The sequence below is a fragment of the Coenobita brevimanus genome, chromosome 79 (genome assembly GCF_032717465.1).
Source record: "Coenobita brevimanus isolate Jiangsu-jjx chromosome 79, ASM3271746v2, whole genome shotgun sequence".
NCBI classification, from domain to species: domain Eukaryota; kingdom Metazoa; phylum Arthropoda; class Malacostraca; order Decapoda; family Coenobitidae; genus Coenobita; species Coenobita brevimanus.
In genome coordinates, this window is record NC_137032.1 from 7,559,654 (window position 1) to 7,575,330 (window position 15,677).

The window sequence follows — 15,677 nt, forward strand, 5'->3', positions numbered from 1 at the left end:
GTGATTTGTTTATTGTAAAGAAAACCAGGAAACCCATACGAGGCATTGCCAGTGGCACATTGTACGGGGTACTGCATAATGAAAATGGCTGATATTCAAGTACTATGATACTCTACTTCATTAAACCTCTGGAGGTTTCCCCGACACTAGGAAAACAGGCTGGCCTTAGCAAGCGTAAAATATATAGGTCATTCCCAAGACTTAAGGGTTACAGCCAGAAAGCTTCTCACTCCTCAGAACTCGGAAAGTATCCCAATGTCGAGCAAAGATGTTGAAATTTGGACTTCGTTGCAATGATTGCAGTAGAGTTTCCAGTGCTATGTTGGGACATTAACAGAGTGGAAGCTAATTTGGGATACATACTTTCAACATAAAAGAAGAAAAACACGTATGACATAATTGTACTTTAGACTGTTCTCTGCGGCTGAAGGACATTGGGAAATAATTTAGTTAGGTTAGTTTCAAAAATTTTTACACCATTATGAGAGCACAAATATAACTTGATTAAAATCATAAAACACAATAATAAGGGTTACCGGAAAAGTTATTTCCTGTACCATTAACCCCTGGGACTAGTAGCTTCTGATCACCTCCCTTTCCTTTCCTGAACTTTTTCAGATTTTCAGTGTCACTGAGACCAACATACTCTTCTATACAATTTCCTCCAACTGTCAACACCAAACTACATAATCGTTACACGTCACACTTCCTATTCTAAATTCAGCAAAAACGGCGTCTCAGCAGTCAGCATAGGAGTTCCCTGTCAAATAAGCCCCTACCATTCACCTCTCACCCAGTGACGAGCAAATGAGATGCACAAATTATTGTGTGACCCACTCTTTATTATTTCTGCAACATACGTGGCCACTCTAATTTCCTCTGTGCTGAACAGCACTATTTGTCCTCTAAAGTCCCATTCTTTATCTCATTGAGACTCGGCTGTCTGAGGCAAATGATACCAAACCCTTCTCTGTATCTTCCTACTGTTTCTATACTTACCCAAAGCCAAAGGGGGCTTTTGTGTGTTTGTAAGCAACAATACATCTTCTCTCGTGTTCCTGAGCTTTAATTTTCAGAATTCTCTTCTTTCTGACTTTGGCTATCCTGCCAATATTTCTCCTTTCTCTGAAATCTATATTCTGTGTGATTTAAATGTTCATCACCACCTTTGGCACTCCTCTCTATTCAGTGAAAAACCTGGTGAATAAGTCGACATCTTTTCTATCCCTAATGATCTACAGCAGCTTATACAGCTCCTTACCTGTATCTCTGACTGCCATGGAGTGAAAGTTTCAACATACATAACCTCTTTCTTAAATTTAATCCTTCTGCCTCCTCTGTTAATCTTTTCTTTGCACTGGGCTTTTTCCAGTCACAGCCTTATCACCTTAAACTGTCTTATCACTCCAGCAAAGTCTGTGGACCCATCAAAGAGGCGGTATTTGTGGCACGTTGGAGCTACTGACTGGAGGCCTCAGGCTGTACTTGTGTGTGTAACGATTATTGTTTCTATGGCTGAGAGCCATCTGAGTGTGCCTCACACATTATAAAGATTATTCTTTCAGGCTTGAAGCATAAATTCCCTTCTCTCATCCTGTGACCAATGCAAAAAAATCGTTTAGTCACGCTTGTTCCGATGCTGTCTACAACAAGAAAACCTAAAAACGGTACTGGAAACAACCCACCCCTGAATATCATCTCTATTGTGTCTGCCTGGATCCGTGCTAAGTCAGTTCTCCTTTCCCCTAAGAATGAATTATTTTGTACTAAATGCTCTGAACTCTTCGACACCGATTTTTCCTGCTCTTTTAATCATCTTGCTAAAAACCTTTGTAACAACATTACGTCATCCTCCCTCCCTCCCTCCTCTTTTCTACTGTGATGGCTCTATAGCTGATTCTTTTACAGAAAAAGCAAAGTGCTTTGCTCAGACTTTCTTCTCCAATTTCTTCTTAGACGATTCTGGCCCTGCTCCTTCGTCACTTGCCCCCCTCAGACTTCCTCATGACTGACATTAATATTTCTGCAGCTGATGTACTTTCTGCCCTCCTTGGCGCCAGTACTAACAAGGCATCAGGGATAGGGTCCCTCTTGCAGTCCTCAAGACCTGTGCTTCTGTGCTTACACCGTACCCAGGTAAAATCTTTCGCCTTTGTCTGTTGATTTGTGCCTTATCTTCTTCCTGGATTTTTTTTTTTTTCTGCCTCTGTGCATGGGCTTCTCAGCTCGTTCTCAAGGCCCAGTAGTCCTCCTACATACCATACACCACATGTCACCACCTCGGCTATAAATCCCACCATCCATATTGGATACAAGTTAGAGATGTCTCATACAGAACAGGTGTGTTGGTATAAGCGGCGGTATTTTAACGACATGGCGGCGGGTCTTCTGGTAGATTAATATAGTCTGCTTTAATGAAATTCAAATCCTTTACTCTGTTCTTTCCCCCACCCTGTATTCGAACCTGGATCCATTAGAATTGCAGGGCAACTCTGCTGTTTCTGCTCTCATTCAGCTTGTCCTGAAGAAAGGCGACGGTTCCCAACATCCTATCACCCAATTGCTTTTACAGCCTGTATTTTTGAAGGTTTTGAATATATTCTTAACGAAGAATTTTTAAGCACCTCTCCTTTCAGAGCCTTCTCTCCGTTTACCAGTATGTGTACTGCCAGGGATGCACTACTGACAATCTTTTCACCTTCCTTTCAGACTCCTGGTCATCCTCCTTTCGAGACTTAGGTAAAAACACTGCCATTGCTCTTGACATCTCAAAGGATTTCGATCGAGTATGGCATAAATCTTTAATTTCCAAAATTCAATCTTACAGTATAATCCTTCTGTCTATGCCTTCATCTCTAGCATTCTTTCTCGTCATTCTATAGGCGTTGTTGTAAACGGCCACCGTTCTTCTAGAGCTATCAGTAGTAGATTTCCTCAGGGTCTTGTACTATCACAAACTCTCTTCCTTCTATTCATCAGTGACCTACAAAGCTGTATACATCTAACCTTGTCACTTGTAAGCTGTTGATTTCACCTTTCCATTGGCTTCTTACAGCGTCCATCTCAGCAGTAAGTACAACAAATGTAAGATGAGGCTATGGCACACCTAAACATCTTTCAACCAGCCAAAATCTTACACAGGAGTATCCTCTAATTTTTGACAATATCCAAGTCAATCCCGCGTCATCTTCGAATATAAAATGAGTTTCATTCTCTTGAGATTTATCTTGGAAAGGCCATGCTACATATCTTGTAAACTCTATTTCCAAGATATTAGGTGTGTTAATCATGCCTTCTTTACCCTGCACAGTTATTGTATTTATATAGGGGTTTCATTCGCCCCTGTGTTGCTTACAACTCTCATGAGTGGGGATGCTTCCCGCATACAGCTTTTCTCAACACGGTGGAGTCAAATACTTTTAGTCTCATTAACTCTCCTCCTCTTACTGGCTTCCTTCAACCTCTTTCTCAACGACACACTGTTGCCTCTTTATACCCTCTCTATCCGTACTTCACTGGTCACTGCTTCTCTGAACTGTCTGCTTATATCCCTCCACCACTACGGCGGGTGTGCAGCATCCGTCTAGCATCGAACTCTTCTCTCTTTCCTGTTAAACTCCGTAATGCAATAGTTAACAGGAAACTCGCAGTTTTTCATGTATGCAACAGGTCAACTCTAGAACTGTCTTCCTCTGTTTTTCCTTCTGCCTGTGACCTCCAGTCTTTTTAATGCAATGACTCCAGTCATCTCGAAATGAAAGGATCTTGTATTTGGCTCTTTCTTATTTTGTTTCATTTTTTCTTGCAGGGAATAATCTGCGAGCTTCAAGCATTTGGTTCCTTCTTCCTTGGAAAAAAAAAAGTAAAGCAGATAACTAAGTATATTTCTGTTTATGTACAGTAAAGGTGTGGGCCAGTTGCACAAGCTGGCAGAATACCATTGTATTCAGGGAAGATGATACCACGGGAAGCGGATGTGAAAGGCTGAGTGAGTATATATGTGTGTGTTCCTTTTCGAATGACTTTGCTGTTCAAGAATAGCTTCATTCAAGTTTCAAGGAGGTCAGCATAGAATCATCTGTCTGCACTTTCCAATTCCGCCGAAATGATCTTAAAATAGCACCTCTCATTGACTTTAGACCCTGAAAGATTGATGAAAGGCTGGCGATCACGGGTTAATAAGTTTACAAGTTTAATTAAACTCAAATTACCCCAGTTAGGGTTGGAGAATACAATAAAATTACCAAATAGTAATCTGCAGCAGAAGAACTATTTAAAAAACTACATTTAATTACGCTTCAAAGTGATGAGCATCGTACTAGTAGACTTGGAGTGGAGTGTAAACTTTGAATGAGACAGGGCAGGTTCTTCAGTGACTGATGAACAACACTGCGGGCCAAAACAGGAGTGCAGAATCTTGTTTCAGGGTGCCCAGTGAGAGACCTGGTGAGACTAGCTCGATGATGCTGAACAATAACAAAATGTTCATCCCAGCGATCATTTGTTCCCCATGCCACTCAAAAGTATAGTTGGTTCTAAATGTGTACGTGCTTCAACACACAGGACTAAAAATTTTATCTCCACTCAAAATGGTAGGATTCTCACAGCCATAAGCGTAGCAGGTTCAGTTTTTTCGGGGGGGCAAGGGGAATCTTGCCCGAAATTGCTCTTCTTGCCCGAATCCATATCGGGAGGTAAGATATTTCGGTTTTATTTTTCACCTTGCATGGTACTCTTACTCAGTTTCATGGTAATAACTATATTTCTCCTGTGTGACTGGACATTTTCTGATGAAAAAACTAATTTTATCTAATTGCGAATAGTCACTGGCGTCAATACAATCGTATACAATTGTTTTTTTTTTTTTTCAGACACTAAGTATTTGCCCGCATAAAGTTGGGTTCTTTTTGTCAATGTAGCAAGAAATTTTACAGGAGGAGGATTTCTAGCACTCTGGCCTAAAGAGGATTTTACCCCAAACTCTGCCCAAAGGCAGAGTTCCCTGCCACCCCCAGGGAGGGACCGTTCGGGTTAAGAGGCTTACCGTGGTGGGCGGTGGGGTCGTCACATCCCTACGCCTAGAAAGAGGGTGTGGTGTGTAAAGTGTGTGTAGTGTTGTGTAGATAGCTAAAGAAGAATTTACTGGAGAGCATGCCGGTCTCCTACTCTCCGTGTAAATGAAACACTGGAAAAAAAAATCAGCAAATGCTGATGGACAGGAACTACAGAATGCTGAGTGCTGATAAAATGGGAGTTCCAGCCCTCCCTAACACCAGCTTACCATCAACCTCATGAGTACTACCCTGATCGGCTGGTGCTACAGCTTCCTCCCTTAAAAAAAAAAAAAAAAAAAAAAAAAAAAAAAAAAAGAGGTCCCTGAAAGTCACATTTGCTGACAGGAATGCAGAACACAACCATCTTGGGTGAGGTTAAATCAGTAACATGTATGTATCTGAAGAAAGCAGGAACATTAACATCACAGATCAAGTGCAGTTGCTTATGCAGATACAAGTAATAACTATCATACATTATGAAAAGGTGAAAAATAATAGCCTATAAAAGCTCTCTTTCATTGTATCGATTAGAACAAAATAATTGTCTCAATGAAAAATATCAAATATTTAAAGCTTTGCCTATGAACACACAACTTATGCGTTCCATTAGAAATTAAATAATAATTACCGCTATAATGATTATAAACAAATAAACTGAGAAGATTACTGAAGAAAGCAGGAACATTAACATCACAGATCAAGTGCAATTTATGCAAATACAAGTAATAACTATCATTCATTACGCTAATATTATAAATAATAACCTGTAAAAGCTCTCTTCACTGCATCGATTAGAACAAAATAATTCTCTCATTTAATAATATTAAAAACTTAGAGCTTTGCCTATGAAAACACAACTTAAGCGTTCCATTAAAAATTAAATAATAATTACTGCAATAATGATTATAAACAAATAAACTTAGAAGGTTACCTACATAAGAAACAAGCCTTTAAACTTAACTAAATAGCACCACTCTATACAAATTATGAATGTAAATCATTCTCAGTTGCACTAAATTGGACAAACTGGAAACTGACAAAGAAATTATGAAACAAAAATGTCAATGTCAAATCCCTTTTTGCAAGCATTGGAACATAGGGCTCAAGACTAAATATGCTACAGTTAGTTCTAAGCATTTAAGGGTTGCAGGCTGAACTACACCCCTAGTAGCGTCTACACGAATGATAAACCCCGGGACACCTCTGGAAGGCCATGGTGTGCTGCGGCCCAAGTACTCTACCAATCACGCTACCAGGCGCCTAAATTATCAAATATCAAGTAGTGCATTGTCATAGTTTCAGGCAACCAATTTGATGGATAAAATGTAAATCATAATGAAATACTTTTGATGCAACATGCCCTGGTTATTAGAATAGTTTAGTCCTGATTCATTCCTGTACTAAACCAAGCTAAAATCACTTTTAAAAAATCATAACATCAGCTATTGGAATCATCTCGCTACCATAAACTGGTCTTCACTGTATATAAGTTATTCGACGCTCGAAGTATTATCAGTTTCACTGTTTGGGAATGAAACAAATGCACATGATAAGAAGCACCATGCTATGCTAAAGCTGTGCAACGAAGAGTACAGGAACTTGATAATCGCTCTCAGTACTCTGAAAACTAGCTTAACTAGCACTTATATTTTTACAATTAAGAAACAGAGTTGAGGTTGGCATCATGCAACGCATCAACTGACTAGACAGGAGACACCAGAACCTGAGAGAAAGCTCATTATAATATGGATCTGGGCCTATAAGCAACGACCTTTCCCAGGAGGACTTGATAATAATTGATTTTACATATGTGGTCTTTGAACAAAGTTTAGTCCTGTCACATGTTTGTAAAGCTCTGTAATTGTCTCCAATGCATTATATTACCTAATTTAATACACGCTTCCCCTCAGCTCTATATAGTTAACAAACCCTAAGATTACTAAGGAATTCCAAAAAAGTACAATTACTAGAGTAAGCACAACCAAGCCCAAGCAGAAAATAGTATCATGTATAGACGGGAATTTTGTCAATTTCATATAATTGGAAATTCACCAGATTTCGCACAAATGTTTGAATCAGTACCTACACTACAAGCTATAAACCGTCAGTCAACACGTTGTGGTGCTCCACCTATACAGGAATATATAAAATACGCTACAAGAGATTAAAGAAACTAGCTATCTACATCATACTGTGTCAGAAGAACTGGCAGCTGTAGATCGGTAAGGTACATTGGCACCATGAGGGTCTTACCATGTCATAGTATTCCGCCCAAAGGATATGTTGCTTGCTCAAAGCACATGTAGGGTTACCAACTCATTGGTATATAGCCAGAACAACTCAATGTCTCTAAAATTATAGCCAAAGTAGCCAGAAAATCTAAAATGTGCCGATTAGTGAATGAACTCATGTGAGACCGCAAAAATGTCTCGGATATATGATTAAAAAGTTTGTATTATACTTCATAACCATTTATGGGCGCACATAACGCAATAAAACGCACCAAACGACATTAGAACAACCCAGTCAAGCCAGGTTAATATACAGGAAAATATCTGCCCTAATTTTTCGCGAGTTCTGCCCGAATATAGCTTTTGACTGAAAACTGGGGTGGCAATTGCCCCCCCCCCCCCCGCTTCCTAAGCCAATGTTCACAGAAAGATTGCTCCTTCTTCACTTGCCATGTGATATGGCTGCACGTATGTCACTGCTGGTGTCATTGCTGTCCAAGACTGATGTAAAGCCAGCGGAAACGTCGTCCCCGGAGCCGGGAATGTTGATGCACGGGCATCTGTGCCCTTGAAACAACATAACACGTTCGCTATCCTTGGATTGTCTGGGCACTCTTACAGGGACTAGAAATTAAAAACCCCCTCGGTCGTGGCAAGAGGGGACTGATACAATTAGTTCTTCACATTCATAATTATACAATATCATATATTGGTGACATAATTCTTGAAATATTTTCCTTACTGAGACAGTCAACAAATGTAGCATGGTTGAACAATAATGCTGATGACATGGTAAAGGAGATATGATGGTTGCCATATTAACTATGCAATTTTGACCTGAGGTAGGCTAACAGAAGTTTGACTGACATGATTAAGGGTGTCATGCTGGACGCCAAATCATGGAAAAATGCTTTATGTGTGGACCTCACCTGCTGAGTATGAAGAGCCAATAGACCCTGAAGTTTCACAGGATCCATGAAAACATTGGCCTTTTCCTTGACGCTGACCCATACACACGCAGATGGCTCAGATAGGAGAGTGAGGGAGGCATCCAGCGTAGGAGTGACTGTGAGAAAGGAGGCAGGATCGTAGGGAGGAGTAGGGGCTCGTCTCTGATCACAGGAACCGTAAATGCTGACCAGATCTACACTGCTGTCCTTTTGCCCCACCGCTTCCAGCACTTCATGCAATAGTGATCCCAGCAGCCCTCCACCTTTCTGTTTAAAGTATAGTAGTAGGTTGGTGGTAAAAGTAAAAGTAGTTGCAACCCCGGGCTCATCTGAACGTGAAGCCAGTGAACTGCAGGCTGAAGTTACACTTTTCCTACATTGTACTATTTTCCTTTTGGGGGATAGGGACGAAATAAGGGACGTTTGTATTACCTGACAGCAAAGCCACCTCATTATATCGGTGTCACCACGTCAACACATCCCTCTCCAGCACGTGTTCGAAATATAAAGAAATGTTAACACTCAGACTCGTATCACCCACCGCCAGCTTTAAAAATCGTTTGGTTTTATTAGCTGAAATAATCATCTAGAGCTGTCCTGAGTTTGAAAAGGTTAATGACCACAGTAATAACATTCATACTGCAATGACACTCTCAGACTAACAAAATCGTCCGGCATTGGCTGGAAAAGAATTCCAGAATAAATCTGATCACGAGAGGGTTAAAAATAATACATTTTAGCGCTTATGTGAGGCTTTGGTCTGTAAAATGTGTGTGTGTGTGTGTGTGTGTGTGTGTGTGTGTGTGTGTGTGTGTGTGTGTGTGATGCAAGTAGTGGAGTACTTCATACAGTCACGAACTGATGCTCCCTGACAGACAAAAGGATTTCTTGAATTAGCTGAACACTGCTCCCCATGTCTGTACAACTGATTATATAATCTAGAAAAATATCCCATTTAATTAATTTTAATGTATCGCCCGCCTAGCGAGGTGATGATGAAATTGTCAGCATGTGCGTGTGTACACGTGTGTGTGTGTGTGTGTGTGTTTCCAAAATATCTCAGTATCATGTGAGCACACTGAATCCAAATTTAGTGGCCAGTATCCCAGGATATATGGCTTATTTGTTTATAATTTTTGTCGAAGCTACAATTAGATGCCTTTGACTGCCAAGTGATTTTGTGAGAAATAATACTCTATCTTTTTGTTTTAGCTTGCTATTATTCACCATATTCTATCATACCTTCAACAACGAAAACAGCAATATGTAACTATTAGAAATTCTTCAAAGGCCTGTTATACTGGATGACCTTAACCAACACAATACCCCTAACTTCATGCTTCTGAATGCTAGAATTTAACTTATTAGGTGTAAAGAGCAAAATCTTAAGATTTTTTCCCATTTCAGCGAAGCTGCAATGACATGCCTCCGATTGCCCGAGGATTACTGATCAAATTGTTAATGATGGCGAGCGACACACATTCATTGGCGAATGCTTTGACTTTATTCAGATCTGTATGTCCGTCTGATTTATCAATAACCGCATTTGATTTACGGTTAGCTTTCAGCTCAGAACCAGGCAAATTCACATTCTTTTCTTGACCTGTTAATCCCATTCATTTATTTTTTATACCCTGTGGTACTTAACTGTTCCGTCCTTAAAAATTGGCAAATGCATGATCATATGCCTATGGTTTTCATCTATTGACAAAAATATTGAGTACTTGGGAACCAGCAACGCGATCTTACATGGTTTTGGATTAGGATTGTTTCATTTATCTGTTTGTCTGTCTGTTCATCTGTATATCTCTTTGCATCAATAATGTCTCTCTCTCTCTCTCTCTCTCTCTCTCTCTCTCTCTCTCTCTCTCTCTCTCTCTCTATGTGTGTGTGTGTACATACAGTATGGTACTATCTGTATCTATCTGCCTATCTATCTATCTATCTATAATATATATATATTGTTACGGAACAGAGAAAGATAATGTACACTTTAAGTGAGAATACTAAAAATCACTACTGTCCCGTAAAGAGACAGGTTCAAAACAAAAGAGTTAGGTAAAATTACAAGTTAAAGTTTAATGCACAAACTAACAACAAAACATTCAGGACTCATAAGGATAATGTAATGGCAAAAAACAGGTTAAATATATGGTTAACTGCAATAGCCTCTATTAACATGAAATTAGCAAGAGTAAATTCATCTAAGTCAGCCCTGATAAAATGAAAATACACTGGGTAATGCTCAGTTAATGCAAGATAAATTATTACAGAAACAAAATATTATCAAAAATGACTGACAAAAAGAATCTTTATATAAATCACAAAAAAAACTCACTAGGCCTAAAAATTAACCCTATGCTACACAGCACAAGAAAAAATGCAACAACAGTTATACTCAAATTACACACAGCTGCTAGATGGTTGGAGACTTTCTGAGCACTCACAATAATAATAACTGTACAGGGGAGGACAGAGATGTGAACAAAATGAGGAGCAGATCTAAGTGGCAATGATGCAGAGACTGAGCTCATTATATAGGGGCCAGCAGAGCTTGATACAACTTGTAAGAAGGACGCGCAAATGAAGCCATGGGGACAAAGAGCTGAAAATCCTGCTCTGAACAACAGAAAGGACGACTTACTCTAATATAACGGTAGAAGGGGGGGAACTGAGGCAGAACACGCTCGTGATCAAACATGCAGCATACTGTGCGTTAAAATTACACAAAGGATGATGAAATCATAAGCTATGTAACACCTCCCCACAAAGAAAAAGAAATTTACAAAGGAAATCTCTTATTACTCTAAAACAATCTGTCTAAAGTCTAGATAAGCAATCTGCAATAACATTTTCTTTCCCCTTGACATGTTGTATGTCTAATGAATACTCCTGAAGAAGTAGACTCCATCTTGTCAATCTCTGATTTTTATCTTTAAACTTACTAAGGAATTTCAGTGGGTTATGATCGGTATAAATGACTATGGGGTCAAAACCAGAACACAAATAAAATGAAAAATGCTGTAAACCCAAAATCAAGGCCAAAAGCTCTTTCTCAATAGTTGAGTAGTTCTTTTGAGGTGGAGTGAACTTCTTACTGTAATAAGATACAGGGTGTTCAATACCCTGATCATCCTCTTGCAGCAAAACAACGAATGGAAGACCTTTATCCCAGTCTTTCTGATGTTCCAAACAGTATTTCTTGAGCATCGATTTGAGTGTTTGATGATATCTCTCCAACGCTCCTTGGGTCTGGGGATGGTAAGCTGAAGACGTGATCTGGGTGATGCCCAACTCTTTCAGAGACTGCTTGAAAACATTTGACATGAAATTACTTCCCCGGTCGGACTATACCTCCTTGGACAGACCAAACTTTGTGAAGAACCCTAGCATTTCCTTAACCACGTTCTTTGCTGAGATATTTCTAAGTGGAATGGCTTCAGGATAACGAGTAGCCATATCAATTAGGGTCAACACATAAGAAAATCCTGAAGAAGTCTTAGGAAGAGGGCCAACAATATCCACCAACACACGGGTGAAAGGCGCCTCAAAAGGAGGAATGGGAACTAGAGGTGCAACCTTTTCGGTCTGATTACACTTCCCCACAACTTGACAGGTGTGACAAGACTTACAATACCAGGAAACATCCCTGAAGATACCTGGCCAGTAGAAGTGTTTCAAAATGCGTGCCACAGTCTTCCTCACTCCAAGGTGTCCTGCCAAACTGGAATCATGAGCCACTCTAATGATATCCTGCCTACAAACACGAGGGATGACAACTTGATGTACAACCTCCCATTCACAGTCGGCTGATGCTGTTGGGGTCTCCACTTCCTCATAAGCACTCATGACTTTATATAATAACAAGTAGAAGCACCGGCTGACTCTTCCTCACTGCAAGCAGAGTTAGCTAGACCTTTCAACTCAGGGTCAGCAACCTGCAACTCAACCAACTCTTGACGAGACAAATTATCAACACTACGGGGTACTGCCTCATCTGGTGAGTGGTCCAAATTAGCAAGAAAAGTGTCAGCTAGGATAACATCATCATCATCATTATCCTCTAAGTCACCAGTAACTTTAGACTTAGCCCTAGTGACAGCACATGCAGGGAACACATCAGGGACATCACAATCCTGGGTCGCAGCCACTGGCTCACTAGACAACTGAGCAGCTGGACACACTTGACTTCCACCAATATCATTTCCAAGAAAGAAAGTTACACCTGACATTGGGAGTGTCTCAACCAACCCAACCATAACGGAACCATTAACAAAACCAGACTCTAAATTCACTCTGCACAGAGGGACAGAGAAGTAATTATTCCCTACACCTTGTAAGATTACAGTTTCATCAGAGGAATTAACATTAGAGCCTAGAACACTGGTCAGCATAAGGGATTGGCAAGCACCTGTATCACGATATATTTTAACTGATTTCCTGTCATTACTGTCCAGAGGACTGACAAAACCATCAGACAGGAAATTAGCACATGAACTCTTGAGAGTGTCACCCACGTTACTGCTCAAAAGAGGAGCTCCATCATGAGAATTTAAGTTACCCCTCAAAGCAGGTTCAGTTAACTCAGTTAAAGAATTATGGGAACTCTCAAGGGTGGACACTAGACCAGTTGACTGAATATTTAAAAGACTCCTTTTTGTTCACATCACGCTGTCTCCTGAAACATTTCTCCGTAGTATGACCAAGCTTACTACAATAAGTACATTTACTTTTCTGAAATCTAGAGGTGAAGCTGGTATTTACTTCCTGAGAAACATCATCTTTATTCTCTTTCCTGTTACCTGTACTCTGAGTAGAGGCAACGTACTTACTCTCAGCTTTCCCTTTTTCTTTAGAATATCTCTTGTGAGTGAGGACATATTCATCAGCTAAAACTGCAGCATCAGACAAATTATCTATTCTTCTCTCATCACGATATAGGCTTACATCTTTATAAAGACACCTCTTGAAGTCCTCCAGCAAAATCATCTGCTTAAATTTACCAAAATCAGAATCCACATTCTTAGAATTTAACCACTGCTCTAACAGATCTTCTTTGATTTTTGCATACTCAACATGGGATTGCTTATCTTGCTTGTAAGTTGTCCTAAATTTTACTCTATAGGCTTCAGGAACAAGCTCATAGGCCTTAAGAATCAAGCTCTTAACTACATCATAATTATCAGATTGATCCTGAGGCAAAGATGCATAAGTTACTTGAGCTTTACCGGTGAGAACAGTTTGAAGGAGTACTGGCCAATACTTTTTGGGCCAATTACCTGTAGCTACCCTCTCAAACAACTGAAAATACTTTGTTAAATCAGATTCATTAAAAGGAGGGACAAGTTTAACATTTTTAGCCACATCAAAATCATCAGAGCTAGATGATCCAGTTCCACCTTGTTTCATGCGATACTCATGGTCTGCCTGAATCCTAGCAATTTCAACTTGTGCCTCAGCCTCCTTAGAACGGGCCTGAAATTCAGCCTCCTTAGCACTTGCTTGAAATTCAGCCTCCTGAATAAGAGCCTGAGACTCCGCCTGCTTAGCCTGAGACTCCGCCTCCTTAGCCTGAGACTCAGCCTCCTTAGCACGTGCTTGAAATTCAGCCTCCTTAACACGAGCCTCATGCAGGGCTAGCTGTAACTTAGCTAATTCAATCTGCGTTTGCTCATTTGGAGGAGTTACATTAAACAAGCTTTTATTAATCATGCCAACAATTTGATCTTTAGAATGATGAGAGTGAACTGCAATTCCCAATTGTTGAGCAACAAGCTTAAGTTCATTCTTTGTTCTGTTTTCTACATCACACACTGTTTGCACATTTGACAAAAAATCTTTGGCTTCATCAAGCGTAGTAATAGTAGACATTATGAATAAGTAACAGTCACAAAATATCAAGCAATATCCTTATGATAATATCCTGAATATCCTGATATGAGGTCGCCAAATTTATGTTACGGAACAGAGAAAGATAATGTACACTTTAAGTGAGAATACTAAAAATCACTACTGTCCCGTAAAGTTCCAGGTTCAAAACAAAAGAGTTAGGTAAAATTACAAGTTAAAGTTTAATGCACAAACTAACAACAAAACATTCAGGACTCATAAGGATAATGTAATGGCAAAAAACAGGTTAAATATATGGTTAACTGCAATAGCCTCTATTAACACGAAATTAGCAAGAGTAAATTCATCTAAGTCAGCCCTGATAAAATGAAAATACACTGGGTAATGCTCAGTTAATGCAAGATAAATTATTACAGATACAAAATATTATCAGAAATGACTGACAAAAAGAACCTTTACATAAATCACAAAAAAACCTCACTAGGCCTAAGAATTAACCCTATGCTACACAGCACAAGAAAAAATGCAACAACAGTTATACTCAGATTACACACAGCTGCTAGATGGTTGGAGACTTTCTGAGCACTCACAATAATAATAACTGTACAGGGGAGGACAGAGATGTGAACAAAATGAGGAGCAGATCTAAGTGGCAATGATGCAGAGACTGAGCTCATTATATAGGGGCCAGCAGAGCTTGATACAACTTGTAAGAAGGACGCGCAAATGAAGCCATGGGGACAAAGAGCTGAAAATCCTGCTCTGAACAACAGAAAGGACGACTTACTCTACTATAACGGTAGAAGGGGGGAACTGAGGCAGAACACGCTCGTGATCAAACATGCAGCATACTGTGCGTTAAAATTACACAAAGGATGATGAAATCATAGGCTATGTAACAATATATATATATATATATATATATATATATATATATATATATATATATATATATATATATATATATATATACTGTATAAACATACAATTATCACAACGATACGAAGGCAAGAAAAGTTTAATTGGGTGGCACAAAGAGCGTTTGTAAATGTATTCTCAACTGGACTGGTACACCCCGGAGGTAAGAAGCAGCAAAATGTTGTGAATAAACTCCTATGCCATAGAGTTTAGCCTGATATTAAAGGGTTCATCTAGATATTAAAGGGTTCATCAAGATCGTTTTTAATGTTTTGACTCTTTGGATCCACGGCGGTAGGTGGTTTCGCTCACCATCCACTCACTCGATGTAGTGCAGCTCTCGGGTGTCTGCCCTCTCTTCTCTTCCTTCCATCCTCTTCTGTCTCTCCTTCATTCTTTCCTCTTCCTTCTGCCTATGGGTGACTTTACACACCCTCCTCCGTCTTATTTTCTTTCATTCTTTCCTCTTCCTTCTGCCAATGGGTGACTCTACACTAACAAGCTTGATGGTTTCCTGTTCACCAAGAAACCATTTACTACGCTGGGCGGTAACTGTATAACCAAATTATGGCGCCTGATGGGTTGGTGGGAAATTAAGGCGCTCCAGTTGGATTAGACCTGCTTAGGTTTATATCCAAGGCGTGGTTGGGGTTGATTGCTCATGTAATGCTACT

The 15,677-nt window shown here is 39.8% G+C and overlaps 1 protein-coding gene across 1 annotated transcript in view; it reads right to left on the reverse strand.

The window, feature by feature from the left end:
* Nucleotides 1-15,677, reverse strand: part of LOC145408996 (putative neural-cadherin 2) — a 364,003-nt gene that overhangs the window by 122,129 nt on the left and 226,197 nt on the right. Inside the window, exon 15 of the mRNA XM_080279567.1 lies at nt 8,215-8,502. Coding sequence (XP_080135693.1) covers nt 8,215-8,502 — 288 coding nt within the window. The remainder of the gene's footprint in view (nt 1-8,214; nt 8,503-15,677) is intronic.